This window comes from Hetaerina americana, unplaced genomic scaffold, assembly GCF_022747635.1.
Source record: "Hetaerina americana unplaced genomic scaffold, ioHetAmer1.1.p SCAF_1, whole genome shotgun sequence".
NCBI classification, from domain to species: domain Eukaryota; kingdom Metazoa; phylum Arthropoda; class Insecta; order Odonata; family Calopterygidae; genus Hetaerina; species Hetaerina americana.
This window is the reverse complement of record NW_027286069.1, coordinates 32,532,713-32,559,543: the sequence shown is the minus strand read 5'-3', so window position 1 is coordinate 32,559,543 and position 26,831 is coordinate 32,532,713. Positions and strand designations below refer to the sequence as shown.

General features: G+C 35.6%; 1 protein-coding gene across 4 annotated transcripts; it reads right to left on the bottom strand.

Annotated features, from left to right (window-relative positions):
- Positions 1-1,020: 1,020 nt before the first annotated feature.
- LOC139690413 (death-associated inhibitor of apoptosis 1-like) lies at positions 1,021-25,917 on the bottom strand. 4 transcript variants are annotated; one of them, XM_071587866.1, is made up of 8 exons: positions 25,822-25,917; positions 22,177-22,756; positions 18,522-18,741; positions 17,429-17,671; positions 14,501-14,682; positions 11,541-11,596; positions 9,446-9,561; positions 1,021-4,240 (listed from the first exon to the last, which is right to left on the bottom strand). In XM_071587866.1, exons 2-8 carry the CDS (start codon positions 22,561-22,563, stop codon positions 4,071-4,073), a joined length of 1,374 nt encoding a protein of 457 aa, XP_071443967.1. In that variant the 5' UTR covers positions 22,564-22,756; positions 25,822-25,917; the 3' UTR covers positions 1,021-4,070. The 4 variants fall into 4 exon arrangements, with proteins under 4 accessions (XP_071443967.1, XP_071443990.1, XP_071443982.1 ...); XM_071587889.1 differs by having other exon boundaries at positions 1,021-1,084; XM_071587881.1 differs by lacking the exon at positions 25,822-25,917 and adding an exon at positions 25,472-25,490.
- Positions 25,918-26,831: the final 914 nt, after the last annotated feature.

Sequence of the window (26,831 nt, the reverse complement as noted above, 5' to 3'; positions counted from 1 at the left end):
TGTATATATATATATATATATATATATATATATATACAGATGCGCATATATATACATGTTCAAGATAACTATGAAGCCCTGGGCACGCGGCATCTATAAAAATTCATGACAACTACAAAGTTCTGGTTATGTGTCATCAATGGGAAAATACAGGAATTTAATTTTATTTCCTGAGTGAACTTTTGTTTTAATTAACTTGTGAAAATGTATGCTGTGCATGGTAGCCTTTGAGTTTAAAGTTGTTAAAATTATTCAAAAAAAATTTTTTTGACACTCGGGAGTTAAACAATAAAGAATTTTAAAAATTCATTGAAAAGAATGAAAAAGTTCTCAAATTTCCTGACAATGGTCCATAGATAATTGTGCTAGTTAATCTATGGTTGATTTGAGCAACTGTATTATGAAGTCCAGGAAAGAAATAATAACATTGGCTACCAACAGGTTGGCTCATCATAATTTATCACAGATTGTTGAAATGTCCAAAAGCATGGAGGAGATTGTTAACAGCTTTCATCTTAGTGCTACTACTGATCAGCGACAGAAAGATTTCCATTTCTCCCACCAGTGCACTTCTTTACTCTGTTTCCTATTGAGTTGTTTACTAGAAACAGGTTAAACACTACAAAATGCATGCATTGGAAAGGAAACTTTTTCTGCCTGACCATAAACTTGAGACCCCAGGGAAAAACATAGCTAACTTACAATCTATTTAATACAATTCCCATTGTCTTTAAACGACACCAGCATAAACGTATGGTTTTTTTCTAATGATATTCAACTGCATCACCGACTTTAATGAAATACCTTCAGCATCAATCAGCCATGGTTATCTAATTATTCTGAATGCTATTCAATATTATATTTTTTTAATTCTATAAGTAAATAAGAAACATTGTCAATTGAGTACCATCTTGTTTATTTTAATTAACATTAGTAAAAAGCCAAATATTTATTTTAAAATATTCAGTAGGAATAAAGGCCCTTCATGTTACAAAAATGAGTAAATAATTTATTCAGTCATTCATGCTTTGATTTATTTATTATGTAAAGAATACAAATACAATACTTCTGAGTCCACGGATACCTGAAATAAGTGGCAATGAATGGTTAAATGTATGGTTAATTACTGAAAGTACATATTCATGGTTCACAAAATAAGTAGAAACTGAACTAATACAGCTTAATTACAAATTAGTTATGACAAGTAGATTCAAAGAAGTTTATTTTAAAACAGTGACTATGGTCAAAGCTGCATACTTCTCTCGTTTTATTGAACGAGGCAAGTCACCCACGAATATTTTTAATTCTCAATTTAAATAAATTTTAAAAAAATAATGATCACACATATTTATTTCCACTTATATATACAGCGATTTCTTTTTTTCCCTTTTTTGGAAATTTTAAGTAAACAATATGATTTACTTTTTTCAATATAACTTATTTACTTATTCATCTATGTAATGTTAAAATGTATAATTACAATGAAAAATAATGACTCTGGCATCTACAGTGATTATACTCTTATATTTCTGATGATAACAAACTTAACATCACTTAGCTCACAATGATGGCTTCTAAATTCTGTGGTACTCAGAATAACTTCAGGAAGTTAGTTGTAAACTACGTTGGCATAATTAATACGAACAAAAATGGTCTTGATGCGGCTGTGCATAGAAGCTATCATGTATAAATATACATATCATATATATCTGTGAACATTTCCATTTGGGTGAATCCTTTTTCCTTCATTACCATTTATAGCTTGTGTAATATTTATTATTTGAGTCAGGAGAACTAATCAAAATAACAGCACAGCTTATTTTTAGCTCAGGATGTCCTAGAGCTTCCTATTTCCCACGTCCCACTTCCAATTTTCATTTGAAATTAAGGGTTAAAGCAGTGCTTTCACATAATCCAAATCAACTATAGAATGTGAGTCACAACCGTTAAACATGAATAAAATTATAAATTGTAAATATGTTTAAAAAATGCTAGAAACTGACTAAATGATACACCAAACACAAATTATCAGCTGAGCATTGTAACTTCTAAATTTTCAACTGAAATTCTAATAGTTCAGCACATTACTAACATTAATGCTGAATTCTAAAGTCCCAAATCACAAACTAATAAACCTCATGACAGAGTTACATAAAAATCCATCCTTTCAATATGCACAAGTCAACTTTACAAAGGAAATAGTAGTACTAAAATGTAAATCAAAGATTTGCATTATTCAAAAAACACAAGTTGATTCATAAAAGATAAAATTATATGATTCTGTCATTAGGCAGACAAAAATCATTTGAAAAAATAAAAAAAATCAAATTAAATAAGTATGTTCAGAAAAAAGATGCAATGAACGAATGCGCACCTCATCTGCAGCAAGCGCAAACAAACCTTACAATTGCTGACATATGACATAACAAATGGAAATTGAAGAATGAGTCCTTGAAATAGAACTAATAGGCAGGTTGACATAAATATGATTAAATACAACACTGATGAAATATATAAGATAAAATACTGTAATTAGAGGAAGATTAGCTAAATAATTTCAGCCAAATTTTAGGACATCAAATTTGTGATATACCACTATGATTACTGTTTTTGCAAAGTTCAAGCAGTGCCCACTTATTGGACGGCAATACACTACTCCACACCAAGAAATGATTTGGTCCACACACCTAAAATTGGCTAGCTCAGACAATAAATTCAATTTTACAGTCAACCCGAAACATGTAATGTGGAGCCATTAAAAAAAACTGCTACATTCATTTACCAGAGAAAAAAAGATAATTCCTGCTATAACATTATAATATACAACAAGGCACTTTAAAACTAAACATTGAAGTGGTCACACCCTTGGTCACATCAAAGAATTAGTTTTACAAATATCATCAATACATGAAAGATCTTGTAAAGGAAATGTATTCTACGATTGACAAATAACGTTTCTCGACAGAATAAACACACAAAAACAAGTTGGATTGTGCAAAGACACATTTCCGATTTCCAAATCATTTCATTGTGAATTTTTCAAATGAAACTTCCTACTTTCTTTTAAAAGGCAAGAATCCCAATTTACTTTTATCGATAGCTCTGATTTCAAAAGTACAAATGAAAATATTCATTAGCAAAATCAAATTCATTCATACAACTCTATTAACATAAAATCTCAAGCATTATATTTGACTGAAATAAACATTTTTACAATTTACATGCTTTTTGCTATCAAAACTACCTCAAGTGTACGTTTGGTTGTTTAACCATAGCTTGCCAAAAAACTAATCCTTAATTATAAGCAATTTGTATTATGCCTTTGCTTATCAAAACTGCATTAATATATTTTACATTTACAGAATATTGCTTTTAAGTTATCCATTAGTCATCAGATATAAAAAGCTTTTTTCATATTTGTTTTAATGGCATACTGCTTAATCAGAAACAGTTTACATGGCAAACACGTGTCCTAACGTTTTCTTGAATGAGATGTAGAAACATTCAACATCAAGGAGATTTTCCTCTGTCAGATCTATTATTTGCATTGCAAGAAATGCAAAATCTCAAGTTTATCAAGAATAACATGTCAGTCAAAGGCAGTGCTGCCCCTGGCCAATCAGAGACCATTTACCATGAGTTAATATAGTTATCTAAATATAAATCATTTAGATGGACAATTTGATAACCTGTTGATTGAGGACCTCACCCTCTACAGCCAACTTTTTATAATTGGTTTAAAGGTTTAAAAAAATATTAATCGCACATCTCTTCTATGTGCTACAAAAAATGTAAGGGAAAAAAGGGCATTTCATATATATTTTTAATTTCTTCAACTGAAGTAATCATTAATCGGGAAAAATTTAGCTCAAATTTTTACTTAGGCTTTTTTACTTTACAAGTTACTTAGTTTACTCACTTTACAAGTTTAGGACCTATATTTGGTTTCACTTTTCTTTACACTTATTATATTTCATAAAAAATAATATCACAATGGTGCAAAATCAACTCTTTCTACTTTTATGAAAGGATTTTGGTCCTTTGGATGGACTGCAACACCTCATTTACATTCACGAAATAATAGCGCGAACAGTATGCGTGGGTTTCTGTCTGCAGACTGGGCAAACGGGAAGAGATGGTGCACACTTAACGCAAGCAACCATGTGACCGCATGGAAGAAACACTATGCCCAACTCCATGGCATAACATATCTTGCATAGCCGGACTTCATCCTTGACTTCTGCGATGGGAAAAGGAATTCATAAGTCTCTTACTCATGCAGAAAAAATCAGGTTAATGCACTATTATGATGAATAGAAACAAAGCTATTAAAATGAAATTGCTCGAATGTTCATCACGAGGAGACAGCCAAAAAACTAGCTCACGGGAAAACTAATTTTTAAGTGGAAGGCATTGCCACAAATAGCAAAATTATATCAAAACTGAACGCAAGAAATCTTGAAAAATTCTGAGGAAAATAATTCACATTGAGTATGAAGCTGCATTATAAGCTTATCTGATCAAAGGACTTTAAAAATAATTACTAATAACACTGGCAAGGATTCAAATGCTCTCCATCATTTAAGTGTGCCACCCATATGACTGTCAAGTCAAACAAATCCTTACATCGCCACAATGACTATATGCCCAAAAATGTATTCCAGAATGGAAATGAGCATTTTCTATTTTGATGTTTTCCCACGAAGAAAGTTCAGAGTCAACTTTTCTTTAGTTAAGCCTAAATCTGGCCAAGTTCTCTCAGCAGAAAATGAAATTATCACAGATTAATATATCCAAGTGATTCCACAAAGCCAATGATGATTAACTAGGATTGCAAATTTTTATTTCACTTAGAAAATACATACTATAATGCCATGAGAGAGATGAATCCGTGTCTGATGATAATTTTCTAGAGCAAAACCAGGATCATGCAATAAAACTGCCTAAAAGGAATCATGAAGTGACATTCCTTGGACCGTTAAATACTGCTAAAACTGCAGTTCATAACTTATTTATTGCTTTGATTTTATCTAACAGTTGATTTATTGAGGGAGAATCCTGAAGCATAAATGAAATAAGTAGCAAACTGCCCAAAGACAAAAATTTAAATTTCAAATGACCCATTGTTCAAGTCTGAGCATATATCATTCAATGATTTATATGCAATCCTTTACTTAATGCAGCTTAGTTATCTGATGACCATTTATGACATCAACAGCTTTAGGAAACAGCATGACTTCTATTACAAGTAGCCTCCAAAATTAAAATTGCTGTCAAAACTTCCATATAACAAGCATAATTAAGTTACTTAAGTTGTAGAAGGTTAACTAACTAGTTAGCCTTGGGTGAGTTAGCATTAAAATGAATGAAAAAGGTTACTTTTATACAATGTGTTGATATTATAGTTTGCCATCTACCTCTTGGAATTCGTTATTAAATAGGAATGGTACGGTTGCCTAGGCATGGAAACTTTATTTTCTCTTCCTGCCGATAATAACTTTTGCTTTTGCTAAGAATTGTAATGATATATGGCTTGATGATAATAAAATTGAGGACATCGACCTTTCATGCAATATCAATAGAATGCAGGGCCACTTTCTAAGTTGAAAAAGCTGCAATTCCCAAATTCAATTGTTAATTGTACACATTAGTCCTACCATATTACCTTAAATCCCACAATCGCATGCTCTTGAAGCAGTGTAGTTTTTGTCAAATGATGATTTAATAAATTCCTTTCAAATGTTTATTCCATTGAAGGACTAAATCTTGTTGATCAGGTCTTTAAATGGTCAATTGAAATCGTCAACAGAGCCATCATTATCCTTCACTGGTATCTTTCAAACGTTGCAGTACTTTCAAATTTCCATTTCAGATTCAAAATCAGAATGCACTTAGGTTTTTAAAAATAAAAATTTTAGTCTCTGTTCAGGACATCTCACCATGATTTGTACTGGTTGAACTTCAACTACATAAAATATGGTAAATGTCATTCTTGAATATAAACCAATTATGAATTCCTTGCTTTTCTGCAAAGGTAAAATGACGGAATATAATATTACTATGAGTAGATAAATGTAATACTTAGAATACAGGATTAACGTTGGAAGGCCTTCCAAATTTTAATTATTCCTTTGTTCTAGACTACAACAGCTGATGGGATGAGCTTGGTGTGGTTCCAATGGCATATTTTTTTCTGCATATTTTCCTTTTCTTTACATTGCTTTCAATGATTTCCATCGTTAACTTTTAGCTGAACAGCCAATGCTGTGTATGCACTCAAATGTGTAAGTACTTATCTGATTGCATAAATATCAATTTACCTATTATCCTCTTAAGAAAATAACTGCGTCAATACTAACCTACCAATTCATCTTCCTATTAATGCAAACTTCCTGGCAGATTGTTGTAGTAATATCCTCAAGCAATTTAAATCAAAATATTTATTAAATATGAAATATATTAAATCTTTCATACTCGGCAAGATACTCGTCTGCACAATATGGATTCGGGTGACATCACATGTAAATAAATAGCAATGAAAGATTTCATTGGCTAGCAAAGCACTTCCCACAAGAATTAATCATCTTCCATGAACTTCCTTGAGATCAGACTTTTCTATCTCCCAGTCAACAGAACGAGTTATCTTGCTAAGTAACAGACTTGCATTAGGAAAATTCTGGAGAAGAAAACATTTAATCTATTCTCCCGAAGACATTGGGCCCTGAAAGTACCTGAAAAATCACTCATGATTGGTTGAAGCTGAGGGTAATCATAGATATTGCCCAAAATTGAACCCAGACCCTCCAGTCAGTAGTTCAGCACTCTATCAGCTGAACAAAAACAGACATTAATAATCAACAGGCATTAATAGTCAACAGACAAGTCCCTCTGGCCATTAGCCCTCTTTATCTCTACCCACTTGAATAATTCCTCTTCCCAAAAAAAATTCTCCTTTAGAGTACACTAAATCATGGCCAACACTGAGGAATTTAAGAGAACAAGGAGCAGCAAGTTTTAAATTAAGCCAGGTGACCACATGAGATACTGCCTTACACTAAAAAAAAATTTCTTATTATTTTAGGGGGATCGAGATGGTGCGGGGGCTAACGTACTGGCTTCCCACCATGAGGGCGCGGGTTCAAATCCCGGCGGTGTTGAATATTTTTCAGAGGTATCTCGATCCCTACTTGAGGTGCTTTGTGGAGGGCACTTTGAGTGAGTACGCCGTCCGTCGGATGGGACGTTAAACTGCGGACCCCTTGGCGCCTTTCGTAAAGAGTAGGCTAATGCCGACGCCGGGTTTCTCTCCACCCTTCATCCTTTCCTATCCATCCCCTATGGCGCAAATGACCTTAGCTGTCGGTCGCCTCCCCTCAAAACTACTACTACTACTTATTATTTTAGAGATCTTTTTAAAAGTAAGATAACTCAAGGGTGCAGTCTTTACAAAAAGTGTAAGTCTGTAAGTGGTGACCAAGTGGCATGGCAATCCTCAGTTGAGGAGGTTAAAGGAAACATTCGCCAAAAAAGGCGTTCGGTTGAGACTCCTCCATTTGACCCTCAATACAATTAAAATACCATCATGAGGCAGGCCAGAATGAATTTCTTGAAAATTTATCCAGAAAAAAAATGCAGAAAATTGCAATAAGGAAGAAATTTCTTTTTTCACACGGCATATTTCCATCGTAAAGAAGGACAATATTTATGTTTCTGAGCAAATGAAAAAACTTTACACCTGAGAATCCAATTTACCACACTGTTCAACTAGTGCAAATGGTTGACCAAATTCAAAATCTTTTGGATGAAATAAATAAAATCATTTCTGTTTCAGTGTAGTTTTCATGAGATAAACTAAGTTTCAATGATTTTTTATTCAGGAACACATCCCTGTTATATCTGTGGAGAAAGTGCAAATATTCACAGTTGCCAGTCACCAGTTTTTGTGTTTTTCATGCTTCATCACATTTGGGTCAAAGTCATTTTCATTCCTCATAATCCTCGCATGTGTGATATGAAGGGTCCCTCAAGTGTTATTACAATGTATAAACTCCATAGCTAACTCCTAGTTGTCCAATGTATTCATTTCTGTAATGAACATTACAGGGTTCGTCCGGAAAATAAGTGTACTGATTTTTTCCCACCGCTCCAGGCGCGCCCAGCACCGCTCTGACGGGCTGCGATTGGAGGGGGGTATGTTGGCAAGCGACGCTGAAAAAGGCAGTCGGCTCTGAGCTGTGGTGTAGTGAGGAGCTCTGTTAACGCGAACCTCCACGCTCGATCCACGTCACGGAACGCGATGCCGAAGTTTTTGGAGCAGCGTTATTCCATCAAATTTGCGGTTAAGCTTGGGAAATCGTCTACAGAAACTGTCGGTATGATTAACCAGGCTTATGGGGAGTCAGCCATGTCCAGAAACATGATCTTTCGGTGGCACAAGATGTTCGTGGAGGGCAGAGAAGAGGTCGACGACGAACCACGGCCTGGACGCCCATCAACGACACTCACCGACGAAAATGTGCGAAAAGTTCGCGATGTACTGAACTCTGATCGTCGTCTTAGTGTTCGGATGATAGCAGAGCAGTGTAATGTGCCAAAAACAATAGTGCACGAGATTATTAGGGAGCAATTACAGATGCGAAAAATTTGTGCAAAGTTGGTGCCGAAAGTGCTCAGTGATGATCAAAGACTCAATCGTTTGGAAATCGCGACACAACTTGCGGATCACTGCAAAAATGATCCACATTTTTTAGAGAACTGTTCTGTTCCCGAAGATAAAGAGGAGTTTGAAAGGAACGCGATACGGGACTTTGGACGCCGTCAAAGAGGCCGTGACGACGTGTCTTCGAGAGGTTCCCGATGATGCCTTCGCGGGAGCGTTCCAGGAATGGGAACGCCGCTGGAACAAGTGTATCGACTCACAAGGGTCCTATTTTGAGGAATATTAGCTTAAGATATGTAAAAGTGTAATAAATTTTTTTTCCTGAGCTCAGTACACTTATTTTCCGGACGAACCCTGTATTTTACATTTGCCCATTGTTAACATTTGCTAATAATCAACATTATTATCATTAATATTTCACAGCATGAATCTTTTCCTGGCAAACAGAGTTGAAGTAATTCATATTTCCCTGTCATTTTAAAACTATTTCCTACAACTGTTCTCATTATTGCTTTTTCACCCCTCTTCTTTAAATGTATTGGTACGAAAAGAAGCCAGAAAAGTTTTTTAAAAAGGCTGACACACACGAGTAATTTTTAAAATACGATTTTTTAAATCCACCACAGTGATGCAAATAGAGAAAACTAAAAATGAAATCATGTAAATACGAGGTTTCACATACATTTGAAAAATAGGAAAGTGTATGGACTGTGATAAAAAGCTTTCAATTGCACGAAAATGTCAATTACAATAATGCAAATATCAGATGACTGGAATTATTCTCACCTTTTTCTCCTTTCGCAATGACCTGCTCTGCAATAGCAGCTGTGCCTTGTGAGGTAGAAGGAGATCTGCAGGCATCATTCTTACCTTTCTTAAGCGGAGGACTTGAAGCTATGGCACTGCAAAACCATTAAAATGAGAATTCATTACTATACGTAAATGTTATCATAAATAAGCACCTGTCAAGTTAAAATACAGTAAACTCTCAATTATCCTTGATAACAGATAAATAATGAGGGTGATCAAAAAATATGCGAACCCCCAAAATATGTGGAGAATGTTGTAGTGATAAAAAAGGATACAATTATTAGGAATCAAAATAGTTCATACAACAAGTGACTGTAATTATGAAACAAATGAACTCCTTGTTTTTTTCCTGTGATTAATCTTGACTTTGTCACCAATGGAAAGTACAACTTCTTCCATTTTCCAGCCGTTATGACAAGAACATAGAACTAGCAACAAGTCAAGAGTAGAATGTATTGTCAGAAAACTAAATCAATTAAGTAGCTGGCTAGGAAAAAACAAATGATTGGGCAATGACGAATATTGACAAAGGATTGCTGATACAGATTCATATTTCTCATATGATACTAATAGAAATAATGCAGTGTGTTTAATGACTTATTTGTTGCAGAGTAATACTATATATTTGCTCGCCTTAAAGCAGAATGTGGAATCCTCAGGGCTAAGGCAAGCAAGGGAAGCAATATTTTCAAAGTATGATTTGTACAAAAACATTAAAATCAAAGCATTAAATACTACAGACAACTTTTGATTTTGTAATCACAATTTAAAAGTTAAGAAAGCCGTGGCATTAAAGACATTTTTAAAAAACGTTTATTGAAATTTCAAAGCATTTAATTTTCTTTACTTATATTAGAATTTTGGGGAACTGGAAAAAGAGAAAGATGGACAGTATGCCCATAGATAATCGAGAGTTAGCTGTATATAAAAATATTTGTTGTCAAATAAAAAAATTGGTCTCAATTTCATAAAATAATAAAAAAACTGTGCTTTGATTCAAATATTAGGGACACATTAAAATGCTTTTATTGAACAGGCTTATTATGAGCCATAAAACACAGTAAAACCAAAATTCTTTAATTTCAAAAACAATATCTAGCTCCATGATGATTTTTCATGTCAGCGAGAAAGAGATAGATTCTGAACTGTGTCTACCTCCTACAAAAGAGAAATGCTCGAGGGATCAATGACACTCCAATCAAAGTAATAAAAAGGATATTCATGTTCTAATTAAACCATCAACACATTTGGTTAATTACTCCTTTCTGAATGGTGCCTTAATCTCAAAATAGCCAAAATAAAACCAATATTGAAGCATGGAGAAAAAATTGTGCTAAAATCTATAGGCCAATTTCTCTAACGACATAGTTCCAAAAATATTTGAAATATTGATGAGAAATACTTTAACCTCCTTTCTAAATAGGAACAATATTTTAAATATTGCCCAATTTTGATTTATGGAAGGAAAAAGTACTCAATTTGCATTGGCAGAGCTAAGTCATCGAGTTTTTGGAAGATTGGACTTAAGTTTCAGAATCATAGCTGTACACATCCATGACTCATTTCCAGCTGTGACCTTCTTTAGAAAACCTGGGTCACCTTTTCAGCTTGGAGCAAGTCCCCTACAACTGTAGAATGAAATTCTTGACACTGATGAGATAAAAGAGAATGTAACAAGGCAGCTGATGACCATTCCAAAAAAGGATTGTGGATTACTTTTTAAAGTGGAAGAGATGCTGGGATAAGTGCGTGAGATCCCAAGGGGAGCACTGTGAAGGGGACTAAGGCCTCATTGTGTTGGTAGGCTATTTTTCTCAAATATTGCATGGCTGGATCCTTTCAGGACAGACCTCGGATATTATTTTGTAGTACTTTTTCCATAATGGAACGCATTATCATATTTAACATCAATTTATACGAAATATTGTAGTGTTTCACAACAAGTAAGATTACGAAATAAATTGTACAATAGATTCCACTGCACCTAAATTAATTACTTGATCAACCTATTTTATAGGAATTTTAATTTTAAAGCAATAATTTATGAATAAAGAAATAGCTTCCTGTTTACCTCACTGTTTCCTTCCCTTTGGGAGAACGGTGGGTCGGGGAAAGTTGCCTTGCTTCCTGTAATGATGATGAAGAAGTCGAATTATGCCAAATTCTAAAAAAGTATGCTCCAAAATGTATCCATTACTCATGCATTACAAATGGTAAACAAGCAGAACACTAAAACGTCCGCTCATTTATTACTACTCCACAAAAATACAAAACAAGATAAATAACAACTTACAGTAAAACCCCTTATTTCCACTTTTCTAGGGACAACAGAAAAAGTGTAAAATGTGGGAAAATTCTAATAGCAGGAAACAGAGAATTTTCACTTTGACATGCTTAATTACTGAAGTCATTACTTATAGTATCATCATCATCATAAGGAATAGATTCAACAGGAATTTTTTCATCACAATGCCTGCCTTCCTAAAGCAGTTGTATACAACTTCTATTTTTACAAATCAAATTCACATTCCCAGTTGCTTCATTCTGTGATAGAAGGAAGGATGAACATGACCAAGATCCAAGTACGAGTCTTTCTTTCTTTTTAGTAATGGATATGACCAAGATCCTATATATTTTGTATTTTTATGATTTTTAGAACAAAATCTCATTATTTTGATGACTCATATTTATAAATAATACCATTACGTTATTTGGAAAGTCTCTTACCAAAGTCACAAGAATGGAGCATATTTTTTTAAAACATTTGAGCACATTTTTTTAACCACTAACTATAAGTTTACATCCAAAATCAAGATACCTAGCATTAGACACTTTGTACACCACCCAAATTCTTTAAGATACAAGGCTAATTTGGAAAGTTCTCGGAATTGAATAGAAATAAACGACAGCTCCATGAAACTTTTTTATCTTTCAATGTAGTCTCCCTGTACACTAATTCACTTGGTCCAGTGATACTCCAATATCTTGATCCCATCTTAAAAATTAGACTCCTTCAGGCCTGCTAAATACCCACCTACTTCAGCAGTAGTTCTTTTTTTGAAGAGAATCTCCATCTACCACGGAATATTTTGAGCTCAGGGAAGAGATGGAAATCTTGTGGAGCCCAGTCAGGCAAAGAAGGTGGGTGTGGCAACATTTCGTATCTTAGTTCACATATTTTTGCCATGGCAATGACACTTGTGTTTGGCCGTGGATTGTCTTGATGAAAGATGACCTTTTTTCCTTGCCAAACTTGGCCTTTTTCTGTGTATCTTTTGCTGTAGTTAGCCCTTGAGGTAAGCGCAGTATTGCCCAGTAATTTTTTGACCAGTGGGAAGATAATGTAACTGCAGAATCCCTTTTGTACCCAAAAAACTGAAGCGTTCACCTTTCTGGCTGACCATATTGCCTTTGCTTTCTTTGGTGATGGTGAATCATCATGTTTCCACTGCTACGATGACTGTTTTGTCTCTGGGGTATAGTAGATCCAAATTTCATCCATGGTCACAAGCCAGCAGAGAAAATCTTGTTGGTTTCTCTTAAAATGGGTCAAACATTGTTTGGAAATTTTCATTCTTATGCATTTGTCATCCTGCGTCAAGAGTCATGGCACTCATGAAGCAGATAGTTTTCTCATGGCCAATGCCACTGTTAAAATGTGATATGCCGATTCAGATGACATCCCTCCACAATCAGTGATTTCTTGAACTTTCAGCCAAAGATACCATAAGACCAATTTATGCTTTTTTGCAATAATTTTCGGGGTAATGGCATATTTGGGCTAACCACTAAACGAATCATCATCTAAGCTGATCTGACCAAACTTAAACTCATTTGTCCACTCGGCAACAGTTGAATATGAAGGAGCAGAGTCCCCCAGAGTGTTCTGTAAGTCGGCATGAATTTCCTTTGCTTTCATACCTTACTTTACGAAGTATTTAATCATTGCCCCATTCTCAATTTTTTCGATCTTCACAAATCACTACATGGGAACAACAACAGAATGGAATCTGCACCACAAATCTCTTCCCAGAGCACTGATGCATCACGTGTTTACCTGTAAAGGATCAGCTATTACTACTTGGGAAATTTGTTGTGGTAGCGCTGACACCTGATGTTGATTCTGAGAACCTTTCAAACCACCCTCGTAATGATATTCAGGCCTGATATACTCATAAGATCTTATTTGTTTTGGGGTTGCTAAATGTTGCTGAGGATGGCGATTAGTGACTATGCTATATTATTTTGATTTCACTATACAGGGTTCGTCGGGAAAATAAGCGTACTGACTCCTGGGCTGGGCGCGCCGCTCCAGGCGTGCCCAGCACCGCTCTGACAGGCTGTGATTGGAGGGGGGTATGTTGGCAAGCGACGCTGAAAAAGGAAGTCGGCTCTGAGCTGTGGTGTAGTGAGGAGCTCTGTTAACGCGAACCTCCACGCTCGACCCACGTCACGGAACGCGATGCCGAAGTTTTTGGAGCAGTATTATTCCATCAAATTTGCGGTAAAGCTTGGGAAATCGTCTACCGAAACTGTCAGTATGATTAACCAGGCTTACGGGGAGTCAGCCATGTCCAGAAACATGATCTTTCGGTGGCACAAGATGTTCGTGGAGGGCAGAGAAGAGGTCGACGACGAGTCTTCGAGAGGTTCCCGATGATGCCTTCGCGGGAGCATTCCAGGAATGGGAACGCCGCTGGAACAAGTGTATCGACTCACAAGGGTCCTATTTTGAGGAATATTAGCTTAAGATATGTAAAAGTGTAATAAATTTTTTTTCCTGAGCTCAGTACACTTATTTTCCGGACGAACCCTGTACATTGCTTACATTTCTGATCAATATTTCAACATTTAGAATGTGATGTAGCTGCTGCATTGTAATAATACATAAAATAGTGATCAAAAGTCACAATAAACAAGAATAGTGTGGTGCTATTTAGAATGGCAGTCATGGATTTCAAAGAATTTTCACCAAGTGTGCATAACAAGGTTATGAGGCACTAAAAGTTAAAAGTCAAACTCAGCACATACCTCAGCATTCAATATTGCTGGCCTTGTCCTTGTCACTTGGGAAACAAAATCACTGCCTTTGACCAGATTAACAAAAGGGCACCTTGAAAACCACTTGGCATGCTCTATCCATGGATCATCATCCTCTGCCCAATCTCTCAAACCACCGCCACAGTGAAAGCAGATTGTTTGATCACCATTCCCTGAGAATGAAATAATAATATTTTACAAAGCCTGCAATGCCACAAAAGCAATCACTCCATTCCATTATTGAACTTTACATTCAACAATAACAGTGGTGGTAGTAGCAGTAGATCTAGGGGAGGTGACCGACAGCAGAGGTCATTTGCACCATTAGGGGTGGATGGGAAAGGAGAAAGGGTGATTAGAAACTTAGCGTAGGCATTAGCCTACTCTTAACGAAAGGAGCCAAGGGGTCTAGAGCTTAATGTCCCATCCGAAAGATGACATTCTCACTCAAAGTACTCTCCACAAAGCACCTCAAGTAGGATCAGGGTAACTAATAATGTGAAAGAAGGCTAACTCCAAAATAACTAATATAACCTTGAGAGCTGATTTCACTGTCTTAGACTTCTTCAGAGCTGGATTGCATTTAGAAACCCACTGTTTTGACTGTTTTTTTTTACTTTCTTGGTTTCTAAAGTGCAATAGTGTAAGTAGCCATGTTTCATCCATAGTTATGTATCGACACAAAAACTCAACAGGATTGCAACAAAAAAGTGCCAAACCACTCCAAATTAACCATATTGTTGTGTTTATTTTACACAGAGCAAATGCAACACTCAGCTTGCTGAAATTTTCTCCATATCCAATTTTTTCAGAAAAATTGAAAACACTGTACTTGTGATATGCCTGTGGCCTCAACTATGTGATGAACTTTGATTCACCGATCACTCAAAACCATAATGTGGATTTTGTCAATCATGTCACAGGAGATAACTTACACTGGATGCCCTGAACAATGTTCATCATTTGTGGAGGTGCGGCCACATTTCAACTTATTTCACCAATTATAAACCGTCGCAAACACAATAGCAGATGTGCCATGGACTTCATCCAACTCGGCTTTGATTTCTTTAGGCGTTAAGCCTTTAAATTAGAAGTGTTTAGTCACAACACAAAATTTATTATTTTCATTTTTCTATTTTAACAAAAGTATGTTGCTTCAATCAACTGTGAAAATGAAACCATGAGATGAATAACTTTAATAGTCTAGTGAGAGATGAGGCTTACTAATAGCAAACCTACAATCTTATGAGCACCATCTCTTTAATATTCTAAAGAATCATTAAAGGGCCCATGCCTTTAATATTCTGTCCCATAAAATCAGATACGAAACAAAAGTATCTTTTTCAAAGAAATACCGTTATAAAACATAATTATTTTTTCAGTAAATAATTTCTGGTATTGCAGCTCCATATAATGTCTAATAAACCAAATGTTATTCAAATTTCCATATTTACATTACTTCTATCTATAAATATATTACATGTTTATATATACTAGGCATATGTTTGTTGTATAAATCGTGATTTATACATTTGATGTGTCATATATTTGTGCATGTAAAATGGTTATTTTTTAAGTCCAATCAGACATAAAAATATAATTTTTATCGGCAATGTAAGTTCGCTACAAACCTACTTCACTTTTCTTAAAAATCACCAACCACTTCTAAACACTCTTCACAATGCTGCACCAGTTTCCATAAGTCCTCAGCGTAGAAGTTTGCTGCCACAAAATTGAACCAGTTGACAATGGTCTTGAGTTACTTGTCTTCAAACCATTGTCCGCCAAGCCACTGTTTTGAGTGTAAGAAGAGGAATGGGCAAGATAGGGACCAGCGATAGCAGACCAAAAATGCTCATCCATTCAACATTCTTTGCTCTATGTGCTGGTCAGTAAGGATTTTTGACACCCACCTTGTGCATAATTTGATATCTGAGCTTTTCTGTAATAATTGTGTAAATAGTGGGGTGTCCCACAAAAAGAAATTTACCAGCCATTAATCATTGGTCAAATCGCCGGTTCTTGGTCCACTTGCAGAACTACGATTTCACCGATCTGGAAACTGAGCCTGCCTGCCACTCCACTCTTCATCATGCACATCTGTGCAGCCATTTTTGAAGTTTCAACACCAATGCCTAACCTTTCCATCACTCCATTACTGCAGCTCCATAAACTAGGAATGACTCCTGAGAGATTCAGACAGCTGATGATCCTTTGGCACACAAAAATCAAATCACAGCACTGATGGGAACAACAATTTTTGCAGACATTTCTATCTGCATTCACCAACAGGCAAATGACTACTGAATCCAAACAATAACTTGTCACTGACACTCACTGACAGTGAGTTTGGAAACGATCAATAGATGCTGCTGCATGCATACATTGTTCTGACCTGCCAATATTTAAATGTAAGAAAATGGCTCTTACTTTTTGAATGCTCCTTGCATGATTATGCACCAAATCTCAGGACAAATAAATTCATTAGCTTATTATTTCAACTCCAGGTTTTCAATACAATTAATAATATGACAGAATATGATACAAATGAAATATACATATAGAATATAACATTATTTCAAAGTCAATCTTAAAATGACAGCCCAATGAACACTTGTTAGTATGAAGGAACACAACATTCAGAACATCTAACCAGTCATAAGTGAACTAACCTGGGTTGACTACCTAAGCCAAGTTGCAATTTCAATGAAGGCAGTATAAGTTTAGGCAGGTATATTATGGAATGTTACAGTGTATTCGAAAGTATGGACAAAATCATCCCTACTAATGACACAGCAGTTCTCAAACACCACCATTACCTGCCATAAATTTTAACAAGGCAAACACCATCCTATAGCTGGTTTTCACATAGCAGTACAGACGAGTATGTACATGCAAACAAGACTGAAGTTCACATACCTGTATAATAGAAGCCAGCTTCAGCCAGATCATTTGGCTTCTGTTTCATGGCCACTGGCCAGAGAGAATAAGAGGAAAGGCGAGCTGCTTCAGTACAATAGTCTGGATGAACTGGAGCACGCATATCTCTCACACCAAGCTTTTCCAATGGTGGCTCCAGACTTTGCTCTTCCTTATCATCAGGATTTCTAGCTTTCACAATTGATGACAAACATCCCTGGGAGGTAGATGTTGAGGGATTTTCTACAATGGATAATGCAAGAAAAGAATATCAATTTAAATGGTCAAAGTGATGTATCCACAACATCATCAAATGATCTTATTTTATGCAAACTGCTCATATTCAGCATTCTAGAAAAAACTGTTCTTCATAACACATTTTGGTTTAAACAGTAGTTACACAGGATGCAGAAAACTTGTCAAAATTAGGGAATATTACAAAATTTTTCTACTCTGAATAGTTTGAGAACTATTGCTGCCGGTATATTCCAATAAATGAATGTCTATTGAAAGCCTATGCTGCACTGATGAGGGACGAATGGATTTTTCCAAAAATATAACTAACATATCAAGAGAATAAAATTTGTTTTCTCAAATACCCAGTGAAGGTCCATTAAAAAATGGCAATTGACCATTCAAGCAAGTAATTTAAAAATGGAGTGAATTAACAGACACTTTATATGAACAAAATGTTTTACAGGAAAGGATGATGATGGCAAAATATTTTCCCCCCCCACAGATTTAACTTTTAGAAGGTTTGAGCTCCATGGCACTGTCATCTCTCTCATTTCCACTGCAAAGTAAAATATTCATCGTAGAGGAGGGAATATCAAATAGTCTTGCAATATGAACCACTCCTGGTTTTTATGCATTTTAAATAGAGAAAAATTCCCATCAAACACTTTAAATTAGAAGTATTACAAAGATTCCCATTCTGCAAGATATCTTAATAAATTTGAAGAGGAAAATGTAGGTGTCTTTGATAATCTCATCATAGCAGGTGAATATTGAACTATCATTTAAATTGATCTTCAAAATAATTACATTTAAAACTGCATAACCAAGACACTTAAATAAATGTTAGACATATTACCATTATCACAGAAGGAAAATGGCCTCATTACTTCATGTATCCCACATTCATCATAAGACAAACACTTCTCTTCGGTGAGCCTCCTATTTTGGTTTCCAGAACTGCTACTGCTTTCTCCAACTGGAACATTGCCACATGGAACTCCACGAACAAATGGACATTTTGCAAACCAGCGCTTATGTTCGGTCATAGGGACGTCTCCTCTTTCCCACTTCACAATCTGATGAAATGAATATAATGAATATGATGTAACTATTTAATCAGGCAAACTGTGAGAACACTCAATAGATGGTACCTTATGACACAGTTAAGTATGGAGTAGTAAACACAAACTATACAATATCAAGAAGAAAAGTTAATGTGCATGGCATAACATTGACAGTAAAGAGGCATATTCAAACTAGTACCTAAAATAAAGCTGATGAAGATATGCTAACTTCTTCCATCTTTCTGTCTACATTTTTCAAACATTCTGTTATCCTGTTTCATCTATACAATATAAACTTGTACATCATGAAACATATAAAGAGTTGATAGTTTTTAATTTAAGATATTTCTTTGAAATTTTTGCCAAGGTAAGCTATAAGTTGCTTACTCTAGTACTGTATTCATGACATAAATTGAAACAATAAAACTTCATGAACATGATGATATATGTAGCAAAAAACTATTAAAAGCCTACCAGGACCATGAGACTCATTAATATCTATAACAAAAATCTCACTGCAATGAATTATCTTCAATCTCAAAATTTAATAAAAGAGGAGGAGAGTGTTATCTCATACGTATACAAACATGGACCTTGTGACTGTACTGCTAAAAAATCCACCACAACATCTGGTTTAAATAGTTAAACACATACGATAAACTCTGGCTAATGGAGAGAGAAAAGAAACTCAAGACACTTACTACAAGGCTATTTGTAAGGAGATTTTATAATCACCTAGCCTCCCTCCCCCTACATTAAATAAATTTGATTTACTCATGCAAGAGTGTAATCTGGCCAAATTCAATTAGAACAATTACCATCTATTAGTGATTTCTTACATAGGAAAACTAATTCTACACTAAGAACTTCTTCAGACTCTGTGAGAGAGTCTATATCCCTGCATGCAATATAGCCCTGTTATACAATGAAGCCATTCCCATGAACTACAATGTTGGCATGGTGGAAGGGCTTATGCATTCCGATGACTGCAAAAGCTTTGCAGGCCAGATCAATGGCTCCTTTCAGGATAGATGATTCTAGTAGGGTCACACCCATGGCAGATAAGTTGAAGGGTAAGAACCTAATGAAAGGTAGTCTGCACAGCGTATGACCCTCAGTGAGGTGCCTGAGAGTCACCTGAACCCATTGATACAGCCTTTTTGGTGATAATTTCATGTTAAAAACACTCTTAAGCAAGGGAATAAGAAACCACCTCAATTTTTTATCCCATAAAATGATGATGACATAAATTTGAGAATGAGTCCAGATAACTTCAGGCCCTGGGCCATGTGTTGTGCCCAGCAGTGGGAGAGGTAAAGCTTCTGCAGTTGCAATCAAATGAAATATTTGCAGAGCAGAATCAACAGCAGCATGGTGAAGTACGAGAGGGGATTGTTAGAAGGAATCAAAAGGAAGCAGAAAAGCATACAGAGCATTTTGATCGGGAATGGAATGTTGTGGACTGAGATAGAGGAGAGAAGGTTAGGCAGGTAAGGTAGGGAGAGATATATTATAGGCATGTTGGACAGATTGAAGGCAGGTAAAAAGTATGTGAAATTGAGGAACAATTTCATATATTTGGAGTAATGATGTGTCCGGTTGATGACGCTAAGAATAAGAGACTAGAGAATATACATAACTTTTCAATGGAATATGCGAGTAGTGGTCAATGAGATATTGGCTAGCAAAGACAGTGTGCGGCAACTGGGGCAGGGTACGGCAACATAACTTCCTTTTTTAAATGTAAACTTGCATTAATAAAGATAGCTTGTGTCTAGGCATACTCGCCGATGAGATAGAAATGGCATTTAGGGAGATTAAATCAAATTAGGCCATGAGGAAAGACAACATTCCTGTAGGACTACTTAAATATTTAGAAAAAAGTGGAAGGAAAAGTCTTCATGGACTAATTCATAACATCTATGATGAAGGAATCTGTCGAGATGACTGTCAGATCAGTGTTAGTTCCTACCCCAGAAAAGGTAAAGGCTACATAATGTCAGGACTTCAGTACAATATGTTTGATTCCTATGCAGCTAAAGTTGTTCTCAGGATCATCAACAAAAGGATATAGAGCAAATGATTACTTAGGGGATGATCAGTTTGGGTTCTGAAAAGAGAGAGGCACACAGGATGCCATTACAGTAATTAGATCACTAATAGAGAGGAATATAGAACACAATCAGGATGTATTTGTCCATTTTGTAGCTTTCAAAAAGGTATTTGAGAAGAGTGAATTGGAAAAAACTAATGAACATATTGCAGAGAAAGCACTAGATTGGAGGGATAGGAGGCAATGAATTATAAATTCAGTGCAGTATATATGGAATAGAGTAAATATAAATAAAAGAAAGTTTATGTGGTTTTCCAGAAAGAGAAAGGCTAAGTAAATGGTTAAAATAAGCAGGCAGAAACTAGAGCAGGTGGAACAGTAAACTTACCTTGGAAGTGTTTTGGACCAAAATGGTCAAAGTAGTAAGGACATAATGAGAAGAATTGCATTAGGCAAAGAAGCTTTCACAAGGAAGAGGGAATTGATGACAGGGATGTTATTTAAGGAGGTTAAGAAAAGGCTCATTAAAACTTTGTCATGGAGTGTATTTATGTATGGCATGGGAACATGGTCCTTGCAGAAGGATGATAGGCATAGATTAGAGGCTTTTGAAATGTGGGTGTGGTTGGAGAAAGTTAGGAGGGAAGTATATGGAGATGAAGATGGACTTTGTTGCAGAGTAGGATGTTGGGTTGTGTTTTGTTAGGAGAGAGAAGATATTAATAGTAGTTTTGTCCATCCAAAACCTATCTTTCCCAGTAGATTACCTATAGTAATGATGATATAGAGTCACACAAAAAATTGTCCGATGGTTGAAATGGGGGGGCCTGATGCCTATACTAGGTATTAAGTAATTATGAGGATGAATTTTATGGTTTTATGGTATTACCAAGAATTTATTTTAAATACCTATGCAGATACCTGAACTAGGTATGAGTTTTTATTATAAATACAAGTGTTTACCTATAGAAATTGTCAAGGGCTTGGTTCGTTAAGGAGTTATTACATAAAACACCTCTTAACTTTGTTTTAAGGGTATTATCACAGCAATACTGTTTTGTCAGGTTTGGTTTGGTATTATTGATGTTTCATAGTCTGCTCTGACAATTCAGGGAGATAATTAATAGCTTTACTTAAGGCGAACATAGGTTCACTATTTTAAATTCCTATCTTTTCATCATTAATCCGATCTCAAATCAACTCCTATTTTGCCATTCGATTTTATATTTCTTTGACCTCTCTAAATTTAGGATTAAAATGTATAATATAGACCCTTAAAAGCTGAAGCCTGAGTGATACTGAATAATATATTTAGTAAAATCTCATGCAATGATTTTCTGGATTTACAGATGCCCGGAAATTAGCAGCTAAACCATAGAATCTATTTGACGTACCTCATTTTTACAAAAGGCACATCGCACCAAATCATCTCTGATATGGTAAAACCCCGCAGCAGCCATAGCTTTTGGAGTTAAAAAGTCAAGAGGCCAGTTTTGAAAAGTTTTGATTCGTTCCTCCTCTCTCTTCATTCGGTCTTCGCCAAATGCCACTCTAGGAACAACACTGCTTGAATTGTCATGACCTCCTCCCCCTCTTGATGCACCAATGAAGTCATCTTGGTTGTCTGAACCACTTCCTTGTCCTCCCCTAATATCTTGAGTTCCACTGCTTCCATTATCCCATTCATCTTGTACTATCCCACAGTCTACCCTTTTATTTGACCCATCAGAAAAAGATGATGATGCATTTGTTGCATGGAGCTTGTTCAGCAAAGGGGCCATTGTAATCAGTTTGTCACTTCTACTACCTCATACTTTGGGCCAGAATAGTGCTAACAAGCATCGTTGGGCTGGGGAAACTTGGCAGGAAGTCATTATTTGTTTGGAGCTCATGAAATATCAATGGCCCTTGAAGTGCAACAATTATAAGGGGAATTGACACAAATCCCCATTAGAATACTTCTTGGTTATGTGCCTGCAAGATGAAAAGGTACATCATTAGAGTAGGACAAAAAATTATATAATTCTTGGATTTCCAATTATTTTTCTCAAATACTAGTCAACACATCAAGGAAGTATTGCTCAGACAAATCAATGCCTGGAAAAAATATTCAGACTATTTATCTATGCATAACATATTGACATTAACAGCAAGTACTTTTTCCTCCATTTACAATAACTAATTTGGTTGTCTTGGATGTCCCCATAAATTTATAGCATTATGACTGCACTACATTAATATTTTTAAACTATATTTCTCTATTGAGTATTTTCAGATCCTCACAGTTTATTGAAGGTGTGTACTTTTACACTGCGCTCTACATCAATTGTAGCCATAATAATGCACATTATAGAACAATGGAAAGATTGAGTGGGAAAAGTTATAAGTGAAAAGATCAAAATATGTGGGGTATTGCTCACATAAGATTTAATTAAGTCCTGTTCTAACATCCAAGGCATTCATTTACACTCATCTCACAGCTTGGCCTCAAAATACCAACTCCAACTTTGGTCTTATCTGCATACAATTTCAATTGCTGCATGTTATCAAAATTACATGCAATGTGTATTACCTACTACGATTATATAAAGAGCATGGAAAAAGAAATATTACCAATATTCCTTTGAACTGTAAGAAAAAAGTGTAGAGCTGTTACAAAAGATCAGGGAATTGCATAAAAGACTATTGATACAGAAGATAACACTGGCTTTGGAACTTTTAAAACCATTCAAAATTGGAGAGGAAGATTGTTTGGCATAGACGGCTGATCCAAGCATCTTCCTCCTTGGTGTCAACTTTAGCACTTCAAGATGATTCACTGCTATCTAGCATCTAGTTTTGACTCAACTGTAAGACAAAACCCCAAGGTTTCCAGCCACAGTGGGGAATTTGCAATGAGAGACTGAATGAAATATGCCCCAAGAGGACTTCTTCTGATGCTAAAGATATCTAAGTCACAAGTGAGTCCAAAATCTTCTGTAGACAATTTCCAATATTTGGACATTTGCAGAACAGTGCATGACTTCCATGACAGAAGACACCCCATTATATGTATAGTCCTTACTACCAGCAAAAAAAGGAAACAATGAATTTTGACAGTCAGTCACGACAAACCAACCTTGAGAGAATTGCTTTTAAACAAGTTTTCCTTCACAAGCTTTACAATTTGAATAATTTATTACTATTATTACTACATTCATTATAAAATAGAGTATCTTTTCAGGAGGAAAATAAGAAACAATGAAACCATTCTTAAAGAAATAAGATATTTGGCTGGAAAGGATTGGATATCTTCAAACGACCGCCCAATTCACGTAAAAAATTCATCAAACAAACATCTCCATTCCAACCACAGTATGGCATTGAAAGAGATCTCTGGGTAGAGGCCACCTTGGGACAATTTCTTTTGAACCAAGAGTAATAATTGGGCATACATATTAGTAATCACACATCTACATAATGAAACTTCCCTTGAAAGTAAGGAAATTTAGTATTTCCAGCTATGCAGTTTTAAGTTATGAACTTTACCCATTCTTCTAAGAGGGTAAACTGGGTTTATTTCAAAGGGCCTAACCTAAGAGACTATAACTATGATAATAACAGAAAATGGAATATGAACGGACATCCGCAATGAGCTCCGAGAGGTATTAATGAAGGCATGGAAAAATGTAAATTTTTTTGTAGGTGGAACAAAGCAGCTCAGGACCATATAAATCAAGCAATTTCATAATACTGGAAAGCTTCAAAATTGAAGACAGGATGAGGGTGGTGAAAGAGAAGTGTAATGAAATTGGCAAGGATATGTGGAAACATTTGTGATAAGGTGACAAGAACAGAAAGTGACTGCATGGAAGGGGAAATGCTGACTGATGCTGCACATGATTAAATCTTAACAGACGTGGATAATGAAAAAGGTAATAATTAAAATAAACTCTAAAATTTCCCACAATTTCTTGTGCCTTTAATCATTAACTTGCGCGTTATCCGTTTCCCGCTTTCGTGTTATGAGCAGGTCGAATGTTTTTCCTTTTGGTTGCGTTTTAGATATTAAGCGATTCATAATCCAATTAATATTTTACGCATATTAGTTACTTAGAGTTTTGTCCACTAAGCAAACTTGTAGGAGTATAATTCTGCTAAATCAGTCGCTGAAGAATTTAAGACTTTTAAGAGTTTTAGAAGAAACATCGACTCCGCCAAAACGTCAATTCATATACCATGCACAGCACGAAGGGACATTACCTTTTTTGCTATATAGGTTGATTCTCACTAACGTATTCGTCCCCGTGTTTACCCCTCCATCCTTTCACTTACCTACAACAGCTACTTGCTCATGGCTCTGCCACGCAATTTTATACTTGAAGTTTCATTGACAAGAGATTTCATTAGGAAACTAAATATTCACATTCGTATTACATTAATGCCTTCATGAAAGTAACTTCGGGTAACGGCAACGATAAATGTCATTATATGTCAAGCATTTTTAAGAAATCAAAACAAACACCGGTCTCAGCCACACCTATTGCAAAAAATGAACTGAGTAAATTAAACTTCTTCTGGCCTAGGAGGCATTGTAGAAAATCTCGAAAAGAGAGGGTACACAAAAATTTCCGAGCGGTGTCCGGAATGGCCAAAATGTGTCAATCCCCTCAACCAAGTCAACCGAATTTCTCCCAAAATTCAGTTCACCTTATCAACTAGTCGGCCATGTTGACTTCTAGTTTTCATCTAGGGCAATATCCTTTGGATGTTTTGTAGAACAAATATTTAACCCTCAACATAAAATTGCTGATTACTACTGTACGAATGGCACTGCTTATATTGCTTTTGTCCACACAAACAACGAATAGCCGCAATAAAAGGAGTTATTGGTAACAGTATTCCCAGTAACAGGCTTCCTAGTCCAAAATGCAACACATTAAAATGCTTTTTCACTAGGCAATCGATACCAGCTACTTAGAGAGCAATTACCAACACCAAAAACTGATTACTTCACTTGGATAATCATACTAATCTACTAAAAAATAGGTAATACTAACGATCAGTCGATATAAGTGAAAATAGATCTCCAACGTTTGCACCTTTAACTTTTCATAGTCCAACCCGCTCAAATATGGCGTTGATTAAAACTCGTCGCATTTACCGTTACGACCTTGGTTATATAATGTAAATTATTTTATTTGAAACAATTTGGCAGTTATACGAATGTTTCAAATTATTTTTTTTACTTATGCATTTACTTGCAAATATTGAGATCCATAATAGAGATGAGCCGAATGATTCAATTTACTGAATCGAGTCAATTGGATCGCCTCACCTCAATGATTCGTTCACTCGAGTGATCCCTTTGAGTCACCTCGGAGCACTGCGAAACGAAGCCATACCATGTCAAAGGGAAAGTACTTATCAGTGATAAATATTCCAGACAGCGAATAGAAAAAGTAGGAATGACCGAGGCCACTGGGGCCATTATTGTGCCTTTGAATTGTTTCTTTCATGGCGACAGAAAATGATGACAGTTCCAGTGGCCAAACTTTAATTTGAGGCTTAATGTTAATCATTCCTCGACAAGATTAATTATACGTCAACCAATCTGTACAATGCAGTAAAAGATTAAAACAGAAACTTAAGGTGCCAAGATCACAATATACGACTACCTGAAAACTTCTTTAACACAAATTTCTTTATTGATTGATCATATGTCACGCTCAAATCATTTTCAATGAAGAAGAGCTGTTAGAAATAAGTCACACATCCTCTTTAGAAGGCTTACGAATTACCGACACAATTTCGCCGCTCTCCACCTGTTATTATGCCCTAATCAGTATCTCCAGTAAAAGCAATTAATCAGCTTTGCAACCATGGGAGTGCTTGAAATAGTTGGTATCCATTACATTTTTCTAATTCACAAAACTACTGGAGCACTATGGTAGGCGAAACGTGTGTGGCGTCCTTTCGAAATTCGTCGGAAATTAGGAAATGTGTTCTCGATATAATTACATACGACCATAATTTCCAATATCTTAATAGAGCCCAGATTGTCGTGAGT

Excerpts from the sequence above, each read along its gene's own strand:
- LOC139690413 (XM_071587866.1), bottom strand. The coding sequence starts at position 22,563 with ATGGCCCCTTTGCTGAACAAGCTCCATGCAACAAATGCATCATCATCT. Across the intron at positions 18,742-22,176 it reads GTGCCTTTTGTAAAAATGAG|ATTGTGAAGTGGGAAAGAGG; the intron begins GTACGTCAAATA and ends TCATTTCATCAG. Across the intron at positions 9,562-11,540 it reads AAAGGGAAGGAAACAGTGAG|TGCCATAGCTTCAAGTCCTC; the intron begins GTAAACAGGAAG and ends ATGGTTTTGCAG.